The sequence below is a fragment of the Saccoglossus kowalevskii genome, chromosome 20 (assembly GCF_978046115.1).
Source record: "Saccoglossus kowalevskii chromosome 20, keSacKowa6.1, whole genome shotgun sequence".
Classification (NCBI taxonomy): Eukaryota; Metazoa; Hemichordata; class Enteropneusta; family Harrimaniidae; genus Saccoglossus; species Saccoglossus kowalevskii.
This window is the reverse complement of record NC_140660.1, coordinates 10,250,538-10,276,542: the sequence shown is the minus strand read 5'-3', so window position 1 is coordinate 10,276,542 and position 26,005 is coordinate 10,250,538. Positions and strand designations below refer to the sequence as shown.

Genomic DNA, 26,005 nt, shown 5'->3' with positions numbered 1-26,005 from the left:
GTGATAGTTGCGGGTGAAATAATATTGCTCGTATAGCTGTTCAAATATGTGTATTTGTACAACATTGTATGTTTATATATAATTATATTTCATAATGAAGGTTTGATTATTGTGAAATTATTCGTTTGGTATATATTTATTGTTTTTTGATTTATTTGTATACAGCTCTGTGGTATATATATATATATATATATTTAAATAAAAATTCATGTTGTGTGTTTATCAATTAGAACACCAGTGTCGGTGTATGTAGTGTGTTATATTTTGCAATGTGATATTTATATCTTCTCAAATTCTTCAACAAAACGTCATATCGTCTACTATTTGTTTCCAAATTCAACCCTACCTTGGTATAACCTCAACAGTGTAAATATTGTATTCTACTAGAGTGTGTTCAAAACGTATGTAATCGCCTTACTGATATATTGTTTTCTGACATCTCATGACGCCTCTTCGAAACATTTTATATTCTCAAATTATTTCTTGAGTGATGTAGCAGAATTTATTTTCATGATTACGCAGTATATTTTTAACCACAGACGCTAGGGACTGCATTTCAAGCATTACATCTATTATTGTCATGCGCTGATAACAGCATGTTCCGGATATTATATTTGGGATATTTTTTTTTAAATAGACCACCTATCTCGTTCATAAATATCACTAATGGTTACTCCGACAACTCGGGTTCGATCTCATAGATAATTATAATAGAGGATATATCATGTGATATGTATATGTCCGTCAAGCTTAGTATAGTCAACACCCTCCCAAAAAAACGTTAGAACAAACTAGTGTTATTTAAATGAGAAGCACATATGGATAATTCTCAATTGGACGTTAAATTAAAATGCGTCACTGTTTTGAGAAATTCTACTAGATAAATTAATGCGTTTTGCCATAGATCGACACGTCGCTGTTATCCACCGATGCAGTTATCTACTGAAAGCAGACATCTACATTTGAGAGTTCAGTGCAGTCAGGTAATTATTTGTCTCATATACATTTTTCAAGGGTGATCGTTTGTCCGACAAGTTGAGTTGAGTTGCGTTGAGTAGATGGACATACGTCTGGTAATCATTGCGTTATATATGCTGTGCAGAAACCCGTAACAGTTTTTGTTTTTGAATGAAACACACAATAAAGCTACTTAAATTTAATTGTTAATTCAATTAAGAAAAACATCAACCTTCATCACAGAACATCAGTGATACTTACTCGATCCAATCAAGGTTAATATATTTGTCAACTTTAATGTGCAAATAGTATTGTGGGTATTAATATTGAATAGCAAAGATATCTAAAAAATATGGCTATTCAATCCCTTGTTGGTGTAGTTGGCTTGGTTCTATTATTTTTAGTCTGTACTTCTAAAGCGCAGATGTGGCACCGTGAACATTCTTATGATTCAGCGTTTGGGACAAACCACCATACAACTAAAATGTGTTACTCAAGTTACGATTTATTTTCCCGTTTAATATTTTCTTGATTGTCAATAGCTTGACATTTCGTAGTACTGTTTTGTATCAATAACGTTTACACAATTAATCTTGTAAAACACATTGTAGCGATGATAATAGGAAGCAAATTACCGGACAAAATACAATTTATTAAAAGATTTATCTCTTGTGTACACTAAACCAGAAAGAAAAAAAAACAGCTCAGTTTACAAATGTTTACAAAATAGAAATTCACATTATACAAGAGTTGACGTCATTGAAAAATGTCTTCTTCATGTTTTGTACAGCATACATGCATATACAGCCGGGAAATGGTTATAATCGCGAACATGTATTAAGGGCTCGCAAACTAAATACACTGAGTAGTTTGTGTTAACACTGTTAAATGTATCTAGAACAACTGGCGGATTAAATTTGTACTTTTTATATGTTTCGTTTAAATCTAGTTGAAGTCGCTCATCATTACGCTGCATATGCTGGGTTTAAATTTTAATTTCTATTGAACTCTGCACATTATGGACTTACGATATACTATAATCACTGCGACAATCACTTAAAATACAATTATGTTTGGGCAATTGGAACCAACCAGAACCGGATAACTCCACGATTCAACGTTCTATATAATCACGTTTGCTAATGACAATTCGGTGAAGAGATGTTTGCAGTTATGGACTGATTTACTGTTCATATTATGAACAAGTGTTGTTACTTGATACTGGATTCACGTTTGTACTTGGGTAATTGTCGTGTTTTGTCGACGTCAATTTGCTATGTGGTAGAATACATTTATTTTAGTAATGGTTTTGTGAGTACGTAGTTTCAACACGTTTTTATTAACGCTATATAGATACTACAATGATTGGGATCCGAAATGAGACAAATCCATGTTGCCACGTCACCATCCTTTTAGAAATAGGAATAAAGCGTTCGTATCGTAGGCTTTGTTAGGTTTTTCGTTCATAACAGGAACCTATATTTTAGTCTGAGCGCCCGTTCATGAATATATAAAAAATATTCGTGATAATTTTGAGAAAAGAAATAACACAAGTTTCGTTCAATGTGCACTGTTGTAAATGATAATTTTATTTAAACTGAAACGTAATTTGAGGCTTCGTGCTAAATCGGTCCAAATTACAATCAGTTTTACAATAAGCCAACAAACTCCAATTATAGATCCGTTCATAATAATAATACTTAGTGAATATTTTTATGAGGTCTAGATGAAATTTACACTTATACAATATAAGCAAGTTAATGCATCATCTGCCTTTGCAAGCCACTAACATAAACACGTGATTACGAGGTGTCATGATGCAACATCTGGCGATGATGAAAAGTTCCACAGGTAGAGTCTCTATTGACTTAGCTATTGGATTTTGATGCAGGTTTCTTGAATGAATTAGATATTAGAAAGTTCATGTCACTGTCAAGTTTTGTGAATTGAATTATTGATGAGCAAATGACAAAGCATACATTATATTTTTTTATAATTAGCATAAGTACAGAGCAGTGATTTGGAGGACAAATCGATTGTCGAATCTTATTTCTTTTTGTAATATATATACAAATATAGACTAATAGTTTGTAAATTACACAAGAACGACAACTTTTAATTAAAACAGTGGTTCTTGATTCGTAAAGCCTAACTTTCCCGTTGTGTTTTTTTTATACAAACTATAAATTATATAAATTCTACTATACAATGTTCTTTTACATCATACATCTGTGGTTTGTTGTAGCTGTCAACATTATTTGGAATTGTTTTAGTTTTGAATAAAACCATTTCTCAAAATAACATAAAATTCACTATTGTGAAATTTTGGATTTGTTATCTAAACAGTAAGGTTTTACTATTTCTTGAGAATTGTCACGAAGTTTGAAGAGATGAATGAAAATAATGTATACGCTATATCTACCAACCTTATCAGAAATATAAAAAGAAATATGCAGCATTCTAAACAATGTGACACTTGGCATTGTAATCTCAATATTATTCAAATATCGAATAGAGATGTAACAAACGTACAAATTTACTCAAATTGGTCAGGAGTTCAAATTCCAGGGAATAACGACAAACGTTCTAAATTGTTGACTATTCCTTATTGGGTTCTCGAGTTTCAGCTCACACATAGATACCTAAGTAAAGTTAAATAGTAATAGTAGTTCAAAATCACCAGACACTACCATAAAGTCATGGAATTATACTGTACTATACAAATATTCATGGCATGGGTGAGAACTGTTTTCATGTCATTTGACACAATTTGACCATGTGCAGTACAGGTTTTCACCATTTGCTATTTTGAAAATGAATTCAGCGGCCATTGTATATCACTGGTGATTTGTAGTGATCATCTTTATTTTTGTAGTATATAGGGTTTGATCTACTGGGACATACATTGTCTGACATATGACCCACAATTCTCTAATATTACAACAATCCAGAATGATTGTTGTCAGCATTGAGTAGTTTCAAGTAAATATTTCACCAACCACCTTGAATAATTGACAAAGAATGAGACAAAAACATTAACTACATTTTAGGAAAAATAACGTATGAAAAATAAATTAGTCTATGTACATTATTCAATAATGTGCTGCACCGCTATAAGCCACTATTTGCTTTAATTTATCAATGATAGTGAATGAAAGGTCAATAAACGTAGGATGCGAAATATAGTTTCAAGTAATGAAAGTTAGCATTTGCACATGTTGATATGATTACAGGAAATTAACTTATACAATGATCCTGCTGCAAGATCATCTGTGTCAGTTCTTATTTGTTTATCACAAAAGAGTTCCATCCTATCAAATATTGAGTAATGCTCAATAAATCCTATATACGAAGTATATAAGTCAGTGAACGCATGCAAATCTATTGTTGTTTTGCTCAAGTATTGTTGAAGTTAGATGCATAGAAGAATCAATCACTCATACTTCTGTTGCACAGTTATACTATGACTTTTTTGAAATGATTATATCTTCAAAGATTTCCACAAACATCAACAGTGTACATAATAAATTATTGTACAGTTAAAACATCGTTTCAGCCTTTCCATAGATAAATACGTCCCGAAGATCAGAGTCAAATATGTTGTTGTGTTTGATTGGAATTATTTCAATGGTCAGCTTCACACTTGCTGTTCCAAAAGAGGTAAGTTTAAATCATTAAACATTTAACTACAGGATTGCTTAGGTTACTGAGCGTATTATTCTAATATTTGCAATGCAATTATTGAAAATATTATTCTGATAAAATATGATGGAGCATTTTCACTTCTTCTCACAATAAAATTGAAATCTGGCAGGGCCATGTTACACAAATAGAGCTAATGTTGTTGTACCCACATTTTGAATTTAGAATTTATAGAATCACATTCGTTGTCTTTGTGTCGAATCATCTTGCAGCGTATGCCATAACTAAATTCATTGCACATAAAATATAAGAAACATATATTGATATGTTAAATTTAAAATATAACAAATGAACGTTAAACATGTGTTACCATTCAGTTTATTCTTCTTTCAAATCTACAAGTCTGAACATAAAATAGCAAATTTGAACACAGAAAAAACAATGTAAATGTCACAATGAACACTCCTGGTGTAAACGGATACAATTGCATGGGCCCATAACCCAGTCCGTTGGGCGAGTTCACCCTTTGTTACCGGTATGACGGTTCATTTAATAATAGGCCATATTCAATGTTTCATGCGTACTTGAAATATTGTAGTATCAACTATTTGAAATTGATTTGAAACTTTATATTATTTGGATGCTGAGATAAGTGTGCCAAACAAAATTGCAATGTTATTATCTGTACATTGTCGTGTTCTGTTCAATGTGTATTTAAACATTGTTTATTTCAATTCGTCTTTTCTATTTTGATGTTTATTGGCATTATTTGTCGATATTTTTGCTTCCATTGAGGTACATTGATACATGCACTATTAAGTTCGTGATGAGTTTCTTCATCTAAAGCATCACAAAAACCAAATCAACAAACAGTTTACAGCGTATACCATGTATGCCTTACTAATATATGACTATATTCTATTATTTATATTTTCTAGAAATTGGTTGAAAGGCAAACGGGTAACTATAATTCCTAAATATTGAATTGTTCAGCAATGGTTTATATTAATCAACAATAAAATGATCATCACAAGCTTTAGTGAACACCCACCGTATAATTTACGTGACTTCTTTTTCACCAATTAGCTCAATGGACTAGTGATATAATGACATTTAATGCACCTCTCAAATGCGTCATGCTCTTATAGTTGAATAGTGTCTGTAACAAATAGTGTTCACTCATTTAGAATATAGCTAATCCTAATTTCTCATTTATGGATGAGCACAGATAAAAATAAGCAGCACTTCTTACATATGCATCACAGTGAATATTGTCACTAGGGGACAGTCTACTATATAGGATGTAAGAATCTATCAATGACAATCTATATAATTCATTCACTAATTAAAATATGTATGTTTTTGGACAGGATGTGGTGGGAGCTATAACATCAATGTAGGAGAGCAACAGATAATTACTAGTCCTAATTATCCATCTTATTATGACAATTATCTTAACTGCGTATGGACTGTCACAACCAACCCTGGAAATACTCTCTTTGTGGATGCTGTAGATTTTTTGACAGAAGACGGATATGATGAATTGAAAATCTCTGAGGAAAGTCAAACTGTTGCAACATGGACTGGCAGTCTTCTATCACTAAACTACACATCACATTCCAATGAGTTAACTTTCATATTCGACGCGGATTATAATACTAATTATAGGGGATTTAAGTTAATTATTTCAGGTAAGATAAAGTAATAGGGAGTGACTTCTTTCTTTATATAAAAAGACCAAATTTACATTTCTTTAATGTACATCAAAAAAGTGTCAATTAACTTGTGTTTCACGATCACTGTAGTCATTTGTAAAGTTTATGTTATAAACTGACAGAAATATGTGAATAACTAATGATATTTCATTTCACTTGATAATGGACACTAACTATATGTAGACAATTATGACGTCATCAAATACGAGTGTCCCTTTTCTGGCATTGATCCATCTGCATATCCCACTTTTGTAGAAATTTTGAAAAATTACCACTTATTGTGGAGGTAGAGCTGACGGTGTAAACTCTGAAAGTATTCGGGCACCACATATGTTGATATTCGATATATGATATGAATATAACTATAATATGAAGTAACACTCGGATGATAACTAGATATACAATTAAATTTGCTGATTTTACTTGTCTACAGGCCGTGGTGGTTTTTGGTATTTTACTTGTATTTGAAATAGATCATGGGAATAGTGTATTAGATTATGTTGTTTGAAGATAGCTCTTGCTATGTTTTGATTTGAAAATAAGGCTCAAAATAGTTTAGACATACCAGAGAATTGGCAAGATATATATTTGCATGTGACATAGTCACGTTTTGTATTGACTGATATAATATATATATAAAGATGAACCATTCAATTTCCAAATGTATTATATCATTTGAAGATATATTTATATTATTTATCATATAGTGGTAGGTGGAAGTTCGAAAGGAGACCCTCATATGACGACATTTGATGGACGTCGATACAGTTTCCAAGGTTAATGTTGGTATACATTTTTCAAAGACTGCAGTGCATACCCCGATTTTGAAGTGATTAGTAAGTTCGGGCCAAGGGACGATATCAAGAATAAAACAAGAACGGTTTCTTTCAAAGTTACTGTCGGAGACCAGTATGTTATTGTTAATGGTCGCGATGTAGTTACAGTAAGTTATATCATATAATTAAGCATTCGATGAGTCTGCTAAATTTATTACAATCTGTTTAAATAGAATAGTGCTGAAAGTATCTACGATATTATATATTTCAGGGAAGCAAACATAATGGTCACGTGTACTCACCTATTATACATGTCCAAGAAGGCAATGACGTGATTACACTGGCGTTCACCTCCAAATATACAACTTTCACTCTGGAGTGGACACCAAGAAAGCATATGTTAAAAGCATCATTCTCTGGCACTGATTACAATGGCAAGCTCTGTGGTTTGATTGGTAATGCTGATGGTGATACACGTAATGATCTTCAGACGCCCGATGGTTTTGAAGTAAAGGACGTTACTGCGTTCGGTGAAAGCTGGAAAGTGAAGGGAGAAATGTAAGTTCGTTATTTCTTTATTTTCTTCTTCGGAAAGTAGTCATACAGTCATCCATTTAAATAACCGAATCTCAAAAACGTGACGTATGGTTATTGTTATTTATACTGTCGTTGTAAATGTATGTTACATATTTTGTGTAATATTTAGACTATTAGGATAAAATTGCGATGTTAGTTATAAGTTGAAACTGTTGTACTCAACTCCTCACAATTTACTAAATATACAATAGTAATGTGTATTTCAGTGAAACCCTGCACATAGTGTGTTTATATTTTTGAGTTTTTAGTTACGGATAGCCAATTAACTCAAGATATGAAACGCAGTAAATCACACTTTTTTTTAGAAATATTCACATTGTTATATTTATATACTGAGGTAAACTAAATCATGTTTAGTTTAAAAAACAGGTGAAAAAGCTGCCATTATTTGTATAATAAGATGCTCCAATTACAATGCAAAGGACAGAGCTTGCTTTTTTGTTTTATAGATTTTTTCCTGAAGATATTACATATTTCACAATTCTACTTTTAAAATGACCGAATACAAAAAATAAGTTTAATTTAATTTGCAACATATTTAAAGATATGTCATTTTTTTGTTACATTACAGATGTGATTAAGAGTCTTCTAATAACAAATGCCGGACACAGGTTTAGATTTTTCAACGCATGTAATTTGAATTATTTTGCTGTTGGCACTTCACGGGTATCGATTTCCGTGAATTCAATGGGATGGTATTAGCGGAACACGGGTTATATATAATCAAGCTTCAATTTAATGTTCAGCATCAAATAAATGTGAAATAAATGGTGAAAAATTGGAATTCTGTGTCGCTTTTTTTATTACTAAATATGAGAACGGATTTGATAGATGATGCAAACACGTTGTATGTAGTATATGGGTCTAATATCGATCACGATATAACTGATAATATTATATTGTATGTACAGGGTCATGTCAGTATTGACTTCCATGAAATATTCCCGTTCGGGGATTATAATTTACCAACACCAGAAAGTGATCGTATATTATATAGTGACCACGGGGACCTTTTAAAGAAAGGCAGCCACTTTTTTTTATCAACCCGATATGTAACATGATTTAAGTGGTCTTATTATTGTTTATTTTGGCAAATACTTTGCGTTTACTCTGTTCAGTCAAAATAAAACACACTTAAGCTCACAATTTAGTGGTTCGTCAATGACTACGTAGACATGGTAATTTATATCATATTCCACTACTTGCCCCATCTATTCACACAAAATCATATTGGCGAACTCGGAAATTTCACATTGTCAAAGTCAACGTTGTAAGATATGTCATAAAGCATTATATTTCTGGTTACAAGAATAATCTCTCAACACCGTCTAGCGATTAGGGTGACGGCATCTTGATCCGACTTTGTTTATTTGTGAACCCAGTCATCTTCATACAGACGTTCACTTCGCTAATACTTGTAGAATGACCAAACATCGGGCATCCTCAACCTTAGCCTTAACCTCCTAAATAGGCATAAATTTCAAAATGTGCAAACTGAGTAAAATAATATTTCCATATCGTGACTAATGGCAAAATTATTTTATGAGATACTTATTACCACCTAATTTCTGGGTGAATGTGTTATTTGGTCCATTGAGTAGACTGTCACTAAGTAGTATAAAAATGTAGATTCTGTCCAAACTTTAAAGAACATGGTATTCTTTTGGGATGATGAAGCTATATTCAATAGGAACATGGCGTTATTGCTAACATGTGTTTCTCGCCTTTTATATACACGAACATAATTACAGTACCCTGTATTAAACAGAATGATGTGTGTTTACAGTTTTATTTTTAGAAACACTTGAAACACCTGTTAGTCAAGTTTTTACTTGCATATTTTTCTCGGGATTCCATGGCCGCGCACATTTTTATTGTGTGAACTGCAGCGTAACTAGCTTTTAGATGCTTGATGTAGTCATAATCGCATTTCTCTTATAATTAGCACGTATATGATACTTCGAGATGTAACACAGCGAAAAGGGTATAATTTTATTTGGGTAAGGCAGTCCCAGCACTGACACTGATTTAGTAAATACAATGGAATGAATGGTGCCTGTGCTTGAAGTTACAGTTAGTTAATGTATAGATGCATGTTCGTGGGCACTCGGAGTGAATGTTTTTGTTTTTTTTTTGTTTTCTTACCCAGACAGTCTTGGCTAGATAGTGTTGAAATTTCGGAGCATTGTCAATGCTGGAACATGCCCAAAAATGGATTTTAAAATATAGGGAATCGAGGCACGCGTATGTGATTAAAAGTCCCGGAAGTTTATTTACGTTGCTCTTTGATTGACAAGTCACTGTTGATGTTATATGCAAATGAGTTGCTGGCCTCAGTTACAGTGCGGCGATGTGTAACTTCCTGTCCGCGACCCTGTTTAACTTACCTCATGCGCTACCAACTAGTCTTGCAAACTAAAAAAAAAGACAAGACGTAGACGCTTCCAGCATGCAAGCGGAATACAAAAAACATACAGTTGTAAATGATAAACTTTTTCACCCTTTTCACGCAACATGTCTACAACTTCTAGCCTTGCAGCTTCCAGTGGAATACTGTTAAATATTTTTTTTCACGCATTTTTTTCTCCGATGGCATTATAAAACTGACTAATTTTACATTTGTCGTTTCGCTGTAATGATCACCGTTCTGATAGCATTGCGATGTAGTAGTGGATAAACACCATTCAGACCAATGCTGTGCTGTCATCGATAACTAACTTTTCAGTGGCAAAATACACAAACGTGAAATGCTCGGTTACTTAAAAATAAAAAAATACCCCGAAAATTACAGAAACATCGGCAACGATATGCTGTTTTTAAACACCGCGGAAAAATCACGCGCTCTGCCAAGCCATCTTGGTTACCTTAATCGGAAACCCCCTTGTCAGCTAGCATGCATCTGTAGCGATGTCGCAAAGTACATTGTACGGAAATGCTCGGCGACCAATGGTACTATGGCACTCTAGCATTGAGGTATTTCCAGAGGTCAGGGTTCGTTTTAACTTTTATCAACCAATCGCGTCTGCTCGTAGTTGAATTAAAACTGTTTCGATTTACAATAGTTGTCTTCCATTTCGAATTTTTCTCACCGGCGTTTGGGCAATTGAGTACAAAAACTGTGAATAGCCGTTGTGTAGCAAAATATTACGGCCCATTTCAACCTGGCCGTCTAACTTCGCAAGATCCATTTCACCGGAGGTCGTGAAACACTGCGTCATACAGAGTATTTGTTAAAGGTTTGAGGAAAGGAAAATTTAGATTCAACCCTGCAAATGGGGATCGCTATGTTTGCATAACTGTATGAATATCTCATCGGCTTTACGTAATCCATTGTGCCCCTCCCTAAGTGGAAAAGATAACACGACGCCATGACAGTTTTCATGCAAGGTTTTGACTCCGCGGACGATTTTACGCACGTTTCCCTAGTATTCTAAATATTTTTATTTTATTTGTTTACCTGACGATTGAACATCAGCAAGCGTCGGTGTATGATGGATTTTGGCATGTCGTCGTGATGCAATAACCATTTTTGTGGACGATTAACGTCACTTTCATAAAACGGCCATTAACTCCGTTCGTGTTTTCTGGTTGGTCAGAGAGATTGAAAATTAATTAGCTCCCGCAGTTTTTGTCAGTTTGTCTTGACATTTTCACACTATTTTGACAACGTCTCTACGAACAAAAGGACGTCTGGGCTTATTTTTAAAGCTTTGCATTCTCGGACAATGACATTCGAAGTGTGAAATACTGACCGGGATTGACTATACGGCACACATCCTGCTTGACAACTTTGTAATATGAAAACAAAACATACTAAATATACGCCTGGACGCCCATTTGTTAATAAACAAATGATAAACGTTGTGTGAAAGTTTCACTCAAAATAAACAAGAATTGTGCGAGCTATTTAGATTTGAACTTCCATGGTAAACTGAAAAACACAAGTGGAGATAATGGCTAATTTGCATAATCATTCACTCAGTAAGAAGTTTGCTAATGCTCATAATTAAAATGGCTGTAACAGTTCCAAATTTAAACCTATTATCGTTTTGTAAAAAGTTAAACATAGTGCATAATATGGAGATCCCGTCATTACTTTTTTTTCACCATTTTTCTTTTTGATTATTTATGTACAGCCTTGCTAAATCTTGCTAAGCATTCAAAAGAGAGAATGTTTGTACCAGTTTCTATATTTTAAAATCGTCTTTTGAGTATGTTCCAATATTCACAATGCTGTGAAAATTTAACAGTCTATAGCCAAGACTGTTTGGATAATAAAAAGTCAAAAAAAAAGAAAATTCACTCTCAAGTGCCCACGAACCTGCATCTATACCTTAATGTTCATTTGTTTAAATACATTGTTATATGATGGCATTCCGATCTACTTGCTGTCAACCTGGTTGTACAAACGATGGCTTCGCTTATGAGAATTATACAAAGTGTAGATTACAGTTAAGTGTGATACCAGTTACGCTAGAACGGTCATTATTCATACGTCCATGATATCATCGATCGATCTATAATCTATAATTAGATTTAACTCTAGAGAGTCAAGAGATGTATCTTTTGGGCATGTGTAGTAGATGGCGAACGTTTTGAAGAGGTGTTTTATCATTCCTCACTTATCAGACAGACATTAAGTACTGAATTCGTGTTTACATAATCTCAGACATTTCCCAATTTCCAACACGCCTACATTGGCACGTAATATGAGGGTAGTATCACCCGTCCCCGTGGTCACTTACGATCGCTTTATGGTGTTGGTAAGTATAATCCCCGAACGGGAATATTTCATGGAAGTCAATACTGACATAACCCGGTACATAAAATATAATATTATCAGTTATATCGTGAACGATAATAGACCCATATACTATATACAACATGTTTGCATCATCTATCAAATCCGTTCTCATATTTAGTAATAAAAAAGCGACACAGAATTCCAATTTTTCACCATTTATTTCACATTTATTTGATGCTGACTATTAAATTGAAGCTTGATTATATATAACCCGTGTTCCGCTATTACCGTCCCATTGAATTCTCGGAAATCGATAACCGTGAATTGCCTAATTACAACAGAAAAATAATTCAAATTACATGCGTTGAAAAATCTAAACCTGTGTCCGGCATTTGTTATTAGAAGACTTAATCACACCTGTAATGTAACAAAAAAATGACATATCTTTAAATATGTTGCAAATTAAATTAAACTTTTTTTTATTCGGTCATTTTAAAAGTAGAATTGTCAAATATGTAATATCTTAAGGAAAAAAATTCTTAAAACAAAAAAGCAAGCTCTGTGTTTTGCACTGTAATTGGAGCATCTTATTATACAAATAATGGCAGCTTTTTCACCTGTTTTTTAACTAAACATGATTTAGGTTACCTCAGTATATAAATATAACAATGTGTATATTTCTAAAAAAAGTGTGATTTACTACATTTCATATCTTGAGTAAATTGGCTATCCGTAACTAAAAACTCAAAACTATAAATACAATATGTGCACAGTCTCACTGAAATACATATTCATATTATATATTTAGTAAATTGAGAGAAGTTGAGAACGAAAGTTTCAACTTATAACTAACATCGTAATTTTATCCTAATATTACACAAACTATGTAACATACATTCACAACGACAGTATAAATAACAATAACCATACGTCACGTTTTTGCGATTCGGTTATTTAAATGGGTGACTGTATGACTACTTTCCAAAACAGAAAATAAAAAAATAACGAACTTACATTTCTCCATTCACTTTCCAGCTTTCACCGAACGCAGTAACGTCCTTTACTTCAAAACCATCGGGCGTCTGAAGATCATTACGTGTATCACATCAGCATTACCCATCAAACCACAGAGCTTGCCATTTTAATCAGTGCCAGAGAATGTTGCTTTTAACATATGCTTTCTCGGTGTCCACTCCAGAGTGAAAGTTGTATATTTGGAGGTGAACGCCAGTGTAATCACGTCATTGTTTTCTTGGACATGTATAATAGGTGAGTACACGTGACCATTATTTTTGCTTCCATGAAATATATAATATCGTAGATACTTTCAGCACTATTCTATTTAAACAGATTGTAATACATTTAGCAGACTCATCGGATGCTTAATTATATTATATAACTTACTTCAACTACATCGCGATCATTAACAATAACATACTGGTCTCCGACAGTAACTTTGAAAGAAACCGTTCTTGTTTTATTCTTGATATCGTCCCTTGGCCCGAACTTACTAGTCACTTCAAAATCGGGGTGTGCACTGCAGTCCTTGAAAAATGTATACCAACATTGACCTTGGAAACTGTATCGACGTCCATCAAATGTCGTCATATGAGGGTCTCATTTCGAACTTCCGCCTGGCACTATATGATAAATAATATAACTAAATCTTCAAATGATATAATACATTTGGAAATTACATGGTTCCTCTTTATATATATTATATCAGTCGATACAAAACGGGACTATGTCACATACAAATATATATCTTGCCAATTCTCTGGTATGTCTAAACTATTTTGAGCCATTATTTTCAAATCAAAACATAGCAAGAGCTATCTTCAAACAACATAATCTAATACACTATTCCCATGATCTATTTAAAATACAAGTAAAATACCAACAACCACCACGGCCTGTAGACAAGTGAAATCAGCAAATTTAATGGTATATCTAGTTATCATCCGAGTGTTACTTCATATTATAGTTTTCATATCATATATCCAATATCAACATATGTGGTGTCTGAATACTTTCAGAGTTTACACCGTCAGCTTTGCCTCCATAATAAGTGGTAATTTTTCAAAATTTCTACGAAAGGATATGTCTACCTATAATTATCAAGTGAAATGAAATATCATTAATTATTAACATATTTCTGTCAGTTTATAACATAAACTTTACAAATGACTACAGTGATCGTGAAACGCAAGTTAAGGTAGAGATGCAGTTTACCAGACAGGTATTTTAATCAGTTAATTAGGAAACCATGATGACCTCCCTTGTCCACAAAACTATATATTTTCGAAAAGCTTATTGTATGAATTTTATAATTTTGTTAGTATTTCTTTGTTATGTACACTGTAGTTTGAAATATGCACAAAAATGTACTTTTTTGGTCAAAAGTGATGTAAAACAAATTAGCTCCTAAACCATGCTTCTGTTTCCTGTCAAAATTGATTTATGGGTACATTTGTTTACTATGAAGAAAGGGCCGTCTTGAAAACTGTCTACCAGTTGTCAATTTTGCAGGGCAGCAGCTCAAATTTCACTACTTCAAGTGTATGCATAAATTAACACCCAGGCTAATTGTCTGTATGATTGTTGTAACACTGTTCAACCAAAAACAATGCCCCGACGGCGTTTTGAAGATAAACACATTGTCAATCATTTGTGAAAATTTCAAAACAAAAGGTCAAAGCGTCTAGGAGCTATTTTTTAAAGTTCTGGGATGTGCACTAAAAAGAAGCTGAGATAATTGCTAATTTGCATAATAATTCACTCAGTAAGAAGTTTGCTAATGCTCATAATTAAAATGGCTGTAACAATTCCAAATGTAAATGTATTATTATTTTGTAAAAAGTTAAATATAGAGCATAGTATGGATAGAGCATAGTATGGAGATCCCGTCATTTCTTTTTTACACTATGTTTCTTTTTTATTATTTATGTACAGCCTTGCTAAATCTTGCTAAGCATTCAAAAGAAAGAATGTTTGCACCTGTTATCTATATTTTAAAATCGTTTTTGAGTATGTTCCACTATTCACAATTCTACAAAATGTTAACAGTCTATAGCCAAGACTGTTTGGATAATAAAATGCAAAAAAGAAAAAAAATCACTCCTAAGTGCCCACAAACCTGCATCTATTCCTTAATTGAAAATTTTTTGAATTATATTAAAGAAATGTAAATTTGGCCTTTTTATATAAAGAAAGAAGTCACTCCCAATTACTTTATCTTACCAGAAATAATTAACTTAAATCCCGTTTTAGTAACACTAAAATCCGTGTCGAATATGAAAGTTAACTCATTGGATTGTGATGTGTAGTTTAGTGATGGAACACTGCCAGTCCATGTTGCAACAGTTTGACTTTCCTCAGAGATTGTCAATTCATCATAATCTTCTTCTATCCAAAAATCTACAGCATCCACAAAGAGAGTATTTCCAGGGTTGGTTGTGACAGTCCATACGCAGTTAAGATCATTTTCATAATTAGATGGATAATTAGGACTAGTAATTATCTGTTGCTCGCCTACATTGATGTTATAGCTCCCATCACATCCTGTCCAAAAACATACATATTTTAATTAGTGAATGAATTATATAGATTGTCATTGCTAGATTCTTACATCCTATATAGTAGACTGTCCCCTAGTGACAATATTCACTGTGATGCATATGTAAGAAGTGCTGCTTATTTTTATCTGTGCTCATCCATAAATGAGAAATTAGGATTAGCTATATTCTAAATGAGTGAACACTATTTGTTACAGACACTATTCAACTATAAGAGCATGACGCATATGAGAGGTGCATTAAATGTCATTATATCACTAGTCCATTGAGCTAATTGGTGAAAAAGAAATCACGTAAATTATATCATCAAATTACGGTGGGTGTTCACTAAAGCTTGTGATGATCATTTTATTGTTGATTAATATGAACCATTGCTGAACAATTCAATATTTAGGAATTATAGTTACCCGTTTGCCTTTCAACCAATTTCTAGAAAACATAAATAATAGAATATAATCATATATTAGTAAGGCATACATGGTATACGGTGTAAACAGTTTGTTGATTTGGTTTTTGTGATGTTTTAGATGAAGAAACTCATCACGAACTTAATAGTGCATGTATCAATGTACCTCAATGGAAGCAAAAATATCGACAAATAATGCCAATAAACATCAAAATAGAAAAGACGAATTGAAATAAACAATGTTTAAATACACATTGAACAGAACACGACAATGTACAGATAATAACATTGCAATTTTGTTTGGCACACTTATCTCAGCATTCAAATAATATAAAGTTTCAAATCAATTTCAAATAGTTGATACTACAATATTTCAAGTAGGCATGAAACAATGAATATGGCCTATTATTAAATGAACCGTCATATGTCATACCGGTAACAAAAGGTGAACTCGCCCAACGGACTGGGTTATGGACCCATACAATTGTATCCGTTACACCAGGACATTTACATTGTTTTCATTGCTTTTCTGTGTTCAAATTCGCTATTTTAAACCTGATATGTTCAGACTTGTAGATTTGAAAGAAGAATAAACTGAATGGTAACACATGTTTACTGTTGTTGTTTTTTTTAATTTAAATTTAACATATCAACATCTGTTTCTTATATTTTATGTGCAATGAATTTAGTTATGGCACTAATAACGCATACGCCGCAAGATGATTCGACACAAAGACAACGAATGTGATTCTATAAATTCTAAATTTAAATGTGGGTACAACAACATTAGCTCTATTTGTGTAACATGGCCCTACCAGATTTCAATTTTTTTGTGATAAGAAGTGAAAATGCTCCATCATAGTTCATCAGAATAATATTTTCAATAATTGCATTGCAAATATTAGAATAATACGCTCAGTAACCTAAGCAATCCTGTAGTTAAATGTTTAATGTTTTAAACTTACCTCTTTTGGAACAGCAAGTGTGAAGCTGGCCATTGAAATAATTACAATCAAACGCAACAACATATTTGACTCTGATCTTCGGGACGTATTTATCTATGGAAAATCTGAAACGATGTTTCAACTGTACAATAATGCATTATGTACACTGTTGATGTTTGTGGAAATCTTTGGAGATATAATCATTTCAAAAAAGTCATTGTATGCCTGTGCAACAGAAGTATGAGTGATTGGTTTTCTATGCATCTGACTACAACAATACTTGAGCAAAACAACAATAGATTTGGGTGCGTTCACTGACTTATATACTTCGTATATAGGATTTATTGAGCATTACTCAATATTTGATTGGATGGAACTCTTTTGTGAACTTTTTTCATGATCCTCTAATAAACAAATAAGAACTGATACAGATGATCTTGCAGCAGGATCATTGTATAAGTTAATTTCCTGTAATCATATCAACATGTGCAAAGGCTAACTTTCATTACTTGAAACTATATTTCGCATCTTACGTTTATTGACCTTTCAATCACTATCATTGATAAATTAAAGCAAATAGTGGCTTATAGCGGTGCAGCACATTATTGAATAATGTATATAGACTAATTTATTTTTCATACGTTATTTTTAATAAAATGTAGTTAATGTTTTTGTCTCATTCCGTGTCAATTATTCTAGGTGGTTGGTGAAATATTTACTTGAAACTACTCAACGCTGACAACAATCATTCTGGATTGTTGTAATATTAGAGAATTGTGGGTCATATGTCAGACAATGTATGTCCCAGTAGATCAAACCTATATACTACAAAAATAAGGATGATCACTACAAATCACCAGTGATATACAATCAACGCTGAATTCATTTTCAAAATAGCAAATGGTGAAAACCTGTACTGCACATGGTCAAATTGTGTCAAATGACATGAAAACAGTTCTCACCCATGCCATGAATATTTGTATAGTACAGTATAATTCCATGACTTTATGGTAGTGTCTGGTGATTTTGAACTATTACTATTACTATTTAACTTTACTTAAGTATCTATGTGTGAGCTGAAACTCGAGAACCCAATAAGGAATAGTCAACAATTTAGAACGTTTGTCGTTACTACCTGGAATTTGAACTCCTGACCTATTTGAGAAAATATGTACGTTTGTTACATCTCTATTCGATATTTGAATAATATCGAGATTACAATGCCAACTGTCACATTGTTTAGAATGCTGCATATTTTTTTTTATATTTCTGATAAGGTTGGTAGATAAAGCATATGAATTATTTTTATTCATGTCTTCAAACTTCGTAATAGTAAAACCTTACTATATAGATAACAAATCCAAAATTTCACAATAGTTTTATTGAAAACTAAAACAATTCCAAATACTTTTGACAGCTACAACAAACCACAGATGTATGGTGTAAAAGAACATTGTATAGTAGAATTTATATAATTTATAGTTTCTATAAAAAACACAACGGGAAAGTTAGGCTTTGCGAATCAAGGGTCACTGTTTTAATTAAAAGTTGTCGTCCTTGTGTAATTTACAAACTGTTAGTCTATATTCGTATCTATATTACAAAAAGCAATAAGATTCGACAATCGATTTGTCTGTCAATTCACTGCTCTGTACGTATGCTAATTATATAAAATATAATGAATGCTTTGTCATTTGCTCATCAATAATTCAATTCACAAAACTTGACAGTGACATGACCTTTCTAATATCTAATTCATTCAAGAAACCTGCATCAAAATCCAATAGCTAAGTCAATAGAGACTCTACCTGTGGAACTTTTCATCATCGCCAGATGTTGTATCATGACACCTCGTAATCACGTGTTTATGTTAGTGGCTTGCAAAGGCAGATGATGCATTAACTTGCTTATATTGTATAGTGTAAATTTCATCTAGACCTCATAAAAATATTCACTTAGTAGTATTATTATGAACGGATCTATAATTGGAGTTTGTTGGCTTATTGTAAAACTGATTGTAAATTGGATCGATTTAGCAGGAAGCCTCAAATTACGTTTCAGTTTAAATACAATTATTATTTACAGTGTACATTGAACGAAACTTGTGTTATTTCTTTTGTCAAAATTATCACGAATATTTTTTATATATTCATGAACGGGCGCTCAGACTAAAAATATAGGTTCCTGTTATGAACGAAAAACCTAACAAAGCCTGCGATACGAACGCTTTATTCCTATTTATGAAAGGATGGTGACATGGCAACATAGATTTGTCTCATTTCGGATGGAGCTCATCCCGTGTTGAAATTACATACAAAACAATTACTAAAATAAATGTATTCTACCACATAGCAAATTGACGTCGACAAAACACGACAATTACCCAAGTACAAACGTAAATCCAGTATCAAGTAACAACACTTGTTCATAATATGAACAGTAAATCAGTCCATAACTGCAAACATCTCTTCACCGAATTGTCATTAGCAAACGTGAATGTATAGAACGTTGTATACCTATAATCGTGGAGTTATCCGGCTCTGGTTGGTTCCACTTGCCCAAACATAATTGTATTTTAAGTGATTGTTACGGATTTCTGCACAGCATATATAACGCAATGATTACCAGACGTATGTCCATCTACTCGACGCAACTCAACTCAACTTGTCGGACAAACGATCACCATTGAAAAATATATATGAGACAAATAATTACCTGATTGCACTGAAATCTCAAATGTAGATGTCCGCTTTCAGTAGATAACTGCCTCGGTGAATAACAGCGACGTGTCAGTCTATGGCAAAACGCATTAATTTATCTAGTAGAATTTCTCAAAACAGTGACGCATTTTAATTTAACGTCCAATTGAGAATTATCCATATGTGCTTCTCATTTAAATAACACTAGTTTGTTCTAACGTTTTTTTAGGGAGGGTGTTGACTATAATAAGCTTGACGGACATGTACATATCACGTGACATATCCTCTATTATAATCATTTATGAGATCGAACCCGAGTTGTCGCAGTAAACCATTAGTAATATTTATGAACGAGATAGGTGGCCTATTTAAAAAAAATATCATATCCGGAACATGCTGTTATCAGAGCATCTGTGGTTAAAATATACTGCGTAATCATGAAAATAAATTCTGTACATCACTCAAGAAATAATTTGAGAATATAGAATGTTTCGAAGAATCGTCATGAGATGTCAGAAAAATATATCAGTAAGGTATTTACATACGTTTTGAACACACTCTAGTAGAATACAATATTTACACTGTTGAGATTATACCAAGGTAGGGTTGAATTTGGAAACAAATAGTAGACGATATGACGTTTTGTTGAAGAATTTGAGAAGATATAAATATCACATTGCAAAATATGACACACTACATACACCGACACTGGTGTTCCAATTGATAAACGCACAATATTTGTATTAAAAAAATAATGTATATACCACTGAGCTGTATACAAATAAAAAAAACACTAACTATATTATTCAAACAAATAATTTCACAATATCAAACCTTCATTATGAAATATAATTATATATAAACATACAATGTTGTACAAATACACATATTTGAACAGCTATACGTGCAATATTATTTCACCCGCAACTATGACGTCATTTCTGATATATTTAAATTTATAGCAAGAGATAATGTTTAAATGGACAACGTATTTACTCTACCGAACTCATTGTAATATTAGATAAACTTATCATGAAATTGCGTTTTATAATTACTCAATATAGAATATGAGTATTTCAATGGAATGAAAGTTATCACCATCCTACTACGCACAATACACGGAATTATGGATTCATGTTGCCTTGTGACAAAGCTGTTTTATTTCAAACAGGGTTTTTCAAACATTTTATGTCAAACTTAACTTAACAACATTGCTAGATTGTTGGGTGGCATGAGCCATTTCATTTAATCTGGTCAGATCATATATTATTTACAGTAGGACAGCAAACACATATCTGCTCTGTCTGAAAATTGTTCTGTACGTTCACATGTTTGGATATTTTTCAACAACCCATTTCACATGTTTATTGTTAAACAGCTTATACAGTCACGTGAGTGTGTTGTCAGCAGAATTTGAGATACATACATCCTGTCTCTCCCTGTGGCATAATGGTATGTCTCAGACAGTGGCATGGTGATTGTGAAATACCTTGGAATGTGCTTAGCTTAGTGTTGTTGACAATGAAAATATATATGACACCATTGACCCAAGTATCCTACGTTAAATTGGAAGAGCTTGGGTATAAAGTGTTGTATTTCACTACAAAAATTGCCATCCTCTATACAATGATTTGTCTGCTATTTTGAAAAAAAATATCATTTTGTTGGAAACATTTTATTGTTTTCATGGCGATAATTCAGCTGTAGTATTTAAATTGAGACAAGTGTGAAAATATGTCATCCTGTGATACATATTTTTGACTCCAGTGAGCTGTACCCTATACAGGGATACATATCCAGACGTACTGTACAGTGATCCCTGCTGATCAACAGGAACCACTGCCGCTCACTGTCCGAAATGCCCATATTGTACCGGTGCTACAAGTAGCAGCAGATATCAGTGCAGTTGCCGATACTCCCTGGACATAGAGAACGAGTTTAAATTGTAGTGCTGATGTTTTGTCAGATACGATGGAATACTACGTTGCACATTGCTATTTCCGAACAATCCAATAGTTATTATTTTAAACTTTAAAAGTACACAAGAACTGGATACGATATACTGAAAAGTGGAGATAATATACCAATTTAACTGTTAAATTACATGTCAGAGAATACAGTATTTAAAAAAACCTGCAACCGGTATGAAATAGCTGGCAATGCATAATATTTCTAAATCGCAAGTTGTGATCTTATTTATTGAATTTCTGCATGAAGTTACACGGTAGGCAAAATATATCATTATAGCAAGGATATCCAGGTTAAATAATAGATTCTCTTATTAATATTAGTTTTTTTGCGAGTAAAATCTAATACGTTTTTTTAATTCCTTAAAGCACGAGTCACGAGACGTAGGATATCAATTTCATAAATCATGAATACACAATGTTTCGTACTTCTGTTTTTATGTATTACATTATCGAAATAATACATGTGATAACAAATTGCGTATACAGAAATAAGTCGTTTATGGCATCGACGACATTTGTTCACTCAGAAAGGGTGATTCAACTCCATTTTCAAGGATGCAGCTCGTTTGGATCGATACTTTTATTTTGTTTTCAATTGGTTTTGTGACTGGAAACATAGCAACGTTGTTTTTTGGTTTCATGGCATTGTCTTCATGGAAACGCAATGGAGATAAGATCGATTTTCAAGGACGCAGGTTGATTAGATCGGTTCGTTTCTTTTGTTTTGAAATCCATGTATATATAAAAAACATAGGAACGTTGTTTTGATTGAATATAGAACATGTTCTATTTGGTACACCAATCAAACAATTTTAATAATTTTTTACCCGAACATCTGCTGTTTAAATAGACCTCTACTCTCCGAAATTTGACTATAGTACTGAGCCCAAAATGAACTTCACATTTAGTGCGCCTTTGATTGTAGCAATGTTTACGCCACTGTATGAAAAAGCGTACACTCATGAATTCGACAACAATGAATTGAGCCTTTTAAAGATAGGGGAGGTAGATGAAAAGACAGTTACATCACTCTTAAATATTGATGATTCGATTGATGGCCGAGGTAGCTGTGATTAGTGTGGACGGCTGACGGCTTATTGTTGCTGTTCTACAGTTAGTGGATTGATTTGCATATTACTGTGTTGTGGCCTCATTCAAATATTTAAATGCTGTTTTCTTGCGGCTCATTTTAATCCCACTTGAAATGCAGATAACAATAATGTTGGTCGATATATGCATGGCTGGTGGGAATGACGAAGATATTTAATTGCATTTCAGCTAATTCAAATAAATTTACTCTCATTAGCCATAACTAATTTACATGTGTTTATAATAATGGAAATAATTTAAGTTAAAATAAATAAATAGAGGATGGATAAATGAGGATGTAAAAAGAAAAACCACAGATTGCGACAGACTGTGCAAAGCGTCCTTGTTCTATCGTGTCATCTGAACAAAACATATATACACAGTCCATACAATACAATTAGTAAAACAGATGTATAACACAATTGTGGATATCAGTATTTTTACACGATGCTTTGTCGTGCAGGACGAATACATAGCATTTGGATCACCTGAGTGTTTGTTATATGCTGATATTAAAATAGTAATGTGTTGCTCCATTTTAGTAATAATGATTGAACAGATAAACAATTTGATATAGAACTGTCCAAGTAAAGATATCAGGAATGTGGCCCAGAGCTGTTAAGCATTTGTCAAGACTGTTCAAAATCAAATATAAAAAGCAAAATTAAGAACATAAAATAAAATATCTGCCAGAAACTTGTGAAGCAGATTGAACTTTTATTTTAATTCACACCATCTGAATCCATATTGTCCCACTTGATTTCGTTTAATGTTTTTGGATGACATTGAATCTGTTATAGCTGTAATATGTAATGCAATGAGTAATGCTCTATATGTTCAAAGTAAAATAAGAAAATCAGCGGCCCTGCTTTATAGAAGACATTTTGAAAGATTTTGAGTAAAATAACTCCACACATAGGTGTTATCATAATATGATCTGGTTATCTAATATAAAGTGTAGAAGAAGATTGTATACCATCAGTTTGCTTATCACAAAATTAGTTTTGCAGGGTACTACTTATTTGCATACTGGGATAGCCCCTTGTGAATTTCGGGGGGTAATATTTACGTATCCTGGCACCATCCAGGGGTGACCTGGTGACAGAGGTACTATTGTTATGCCCTGAGACATATAGGGGTGCACAATAAATGTCCTGATTATATTCACTTACTAAATAGGTGTAGGTGCATGTGCAATGACTACATGCTTCATTACACCACATTCCCCACAAAATGACTGAAAGCTCATTTTCCTCAATTTATTTCAATATTAAATTGCATTTTTAATAAAAACTCACCTTAAAATTACGTTCATAAGTTTTGTTGACAACTTACTCGTTGTAATATTATATGACCTAACCTGTAAATTGCGTTTTATAATTACTCATTATATAAAACATAAGTATTTCAATGGAATGAATGTAACCACCACCCCACTTCGCACAATACACATTGATTGATGTTGCCTATGACAAAGCTCTTTCAAACATTTTATGTTAAACTAGTGTTTTCATTTCACATTTCATAGTGTATTTTTGCAATCTTCAAGTAAATAATACACATTTAATAGAATTCACTCGACACACTATTGATACCATGGAATATTTTTAAATGATCAATTTTGCAAAGCTTCTCTTATTTGACCTTCATTGTTAATTTAATTACGGTACATAGAACTCCATCTTTTCCTTCACTGCTTCATTCAAAGGCTGATTTTCTTCTGCAATTTAAACGTAAAATTCATTGTAATGTACAGGAACAGTAAATTCCAACCAAAACAACGTTGCTAGTTTTTTGGGTGTCATGGTTCACTTCAGTTAATTTGGTCAGATCATATATTATTTACAAGGGTTCAGCAATCATATATCACCTTCTATCTGACAATTTTGTGTATGCTTTCCTTCTGAGGCACTCGAATCTGTCTGTTTCAAGTGTTTGATGGTAGAAACACTTTCCCATAGTTATAAAAAAAATATGCACTGAAATTGAATTTTTCCGTTTATAGAATATACATTGTTTATCACAATTATACTTAATTGTCTTAAACAATCCGCTTTTAATACTACAAACCAATATCCGGGAGACCCTAATAAATATTTCATCTAATCGCTGAACTGAATTAATGATATTATCAAAGAACCATAGGCGATTGGGCAAAAATCGGTTGTTTATGACATCGACGTGTTTTCTGATGCAAACGCAAGGGCGATTAAACTCGATTTTCAAGGACACAGGTCATTTACATCAGACGGTTTCATTTGTTTGCAGTTTGTTGTGTGACTAGAAACACAGGGGTGCTTGTTATTTAACTTGTTTATTTAACTTGGCATATGACTACTAATTATATGCAAGGTGCTTCCAGATGTATTAATTTTTCCGCCATAACAAATAATTTCCCCAATGACTTCAATATAAACAGTGTATTTTCATACATCACATTACATTTGGAGACATAATGTACAAAACTTTTCGTAGCCAAAGTTGAAATTAAGTGACTAACCTTTCATTAATTTAATGTAAAATGGAATGTAATTTTCATGTGCATTTCAAGCTATTTTAACTAAATCCTCATTAGCTCCAAGTGAATTACACACGTTAATAATAATGCAATTAAATTATAATAAATGAAATACAAGACTGATAACTGAGGATGCAAATCGCAAAAATCACAAATTACGAGAGAAAGGACATAGTTCCCTTGCTCTATTGTGTATGGTGGCCTACGACTGACAGTGATTAATATAGTAAAAACATTGCATTTTTGTTGTTAATTTTGTGTCGAGATTGATATAAAATTAAAACTGAATTAAAATTAAATTAACTGCAAAGTAAAATACAATTCATTTCGAAAAAGTAAAAGTCAAAATGAAAATAAAAACCAAATAAATGCT

At 32.7% G+C, this 26,005-nt stretch overlaps 3 protein-coding genes across 4 annotated transcripts; 2 read left to right on the top strand and 1 right to left on the bottom strand.

The window, feature by feature from the left end:
* Positions 1 to 909: 909 nt before the first annotated feature.
* LOC144362654 (fibropellin-3-like) lies at positions 910 to 7,206 on the top strand. 2 transcript variants are annotated; one of them, XM_085494545.1, is made up of 5 exons: positions 910 to 983; positions 4,514 to 4,617; positions 5,538 to 5,559; positions 5,970 to 6,290; positions 7,022 to 7,206. In XM_085494545.1, the coding sequence occupies exons 2-5, from the start codon at positions 4,555 to 4,557 to the stop codon at positions 7,093 to 7,095; spliced, it is 480 nt and encodes a 159-aa protein (XP_085350671.1). In that variant the 5' UTR covers positions 910 to 983; positions 4,514 to 4,554; the 3' UTR covers positions 7,096 to 7,206. The 2 variants fall into 2 exon arrangements, with proteins under 2 accessions (XP_085350671.1, XP_085350670.1); XM_085494544.1 differs by having other exon boundaries at positions 915 to 983; positions 4,525 to 4,617.
* On the top strand, positions 7,102 to 8,471 carry LOC144362651 (vitellogenin-5-like; the record flags this gene model as incomplete). Its single annotated transcript, XM_085494547.1, has 3 exons — positions 7,102 to 7,257; positions 7,362 to 7,648; positions 8,259 to 8,471. Coding segments are annotated over 3 exons (453 nt in total), but the record flags the coding sequence as incomplete, so codon positions are not given.
* Positions 8,472 to 12,630: 4,159 nt separating this feature from the next.
* Positions 12,631 to 20,133, bottom strand: LOC144362653 (CUB domain-containing protein 2-like). Its single transcript, XM_085494546.1, has 6 exons — positions 20,072 to 20,133; positions 17,378 to 17,470; positions 16,414 to 16,435; positions 15,672 to 15,992; positions 13,446 to 14,071; positions 12,631 to 12,848 (listed from the first exon to the last, which is right to left on the bottom strand). Exons 2-5 carry the CDS (start codon positions 17,438 to 17,440, stop codon positions 14,049 to 14,051), a joined length of 429 nt encoding a protein of 142 aa, XP_085350672.1. The 5' UTR covers positions 17,441 to 17,470; positions 20,072 to 20,133; the 3' UTR covers positions 12,631 to 12,848; positions 13,446 to 14,048.
* Positions 20,134 to 26,005: the final 5,872 nt, after the last annotated feature.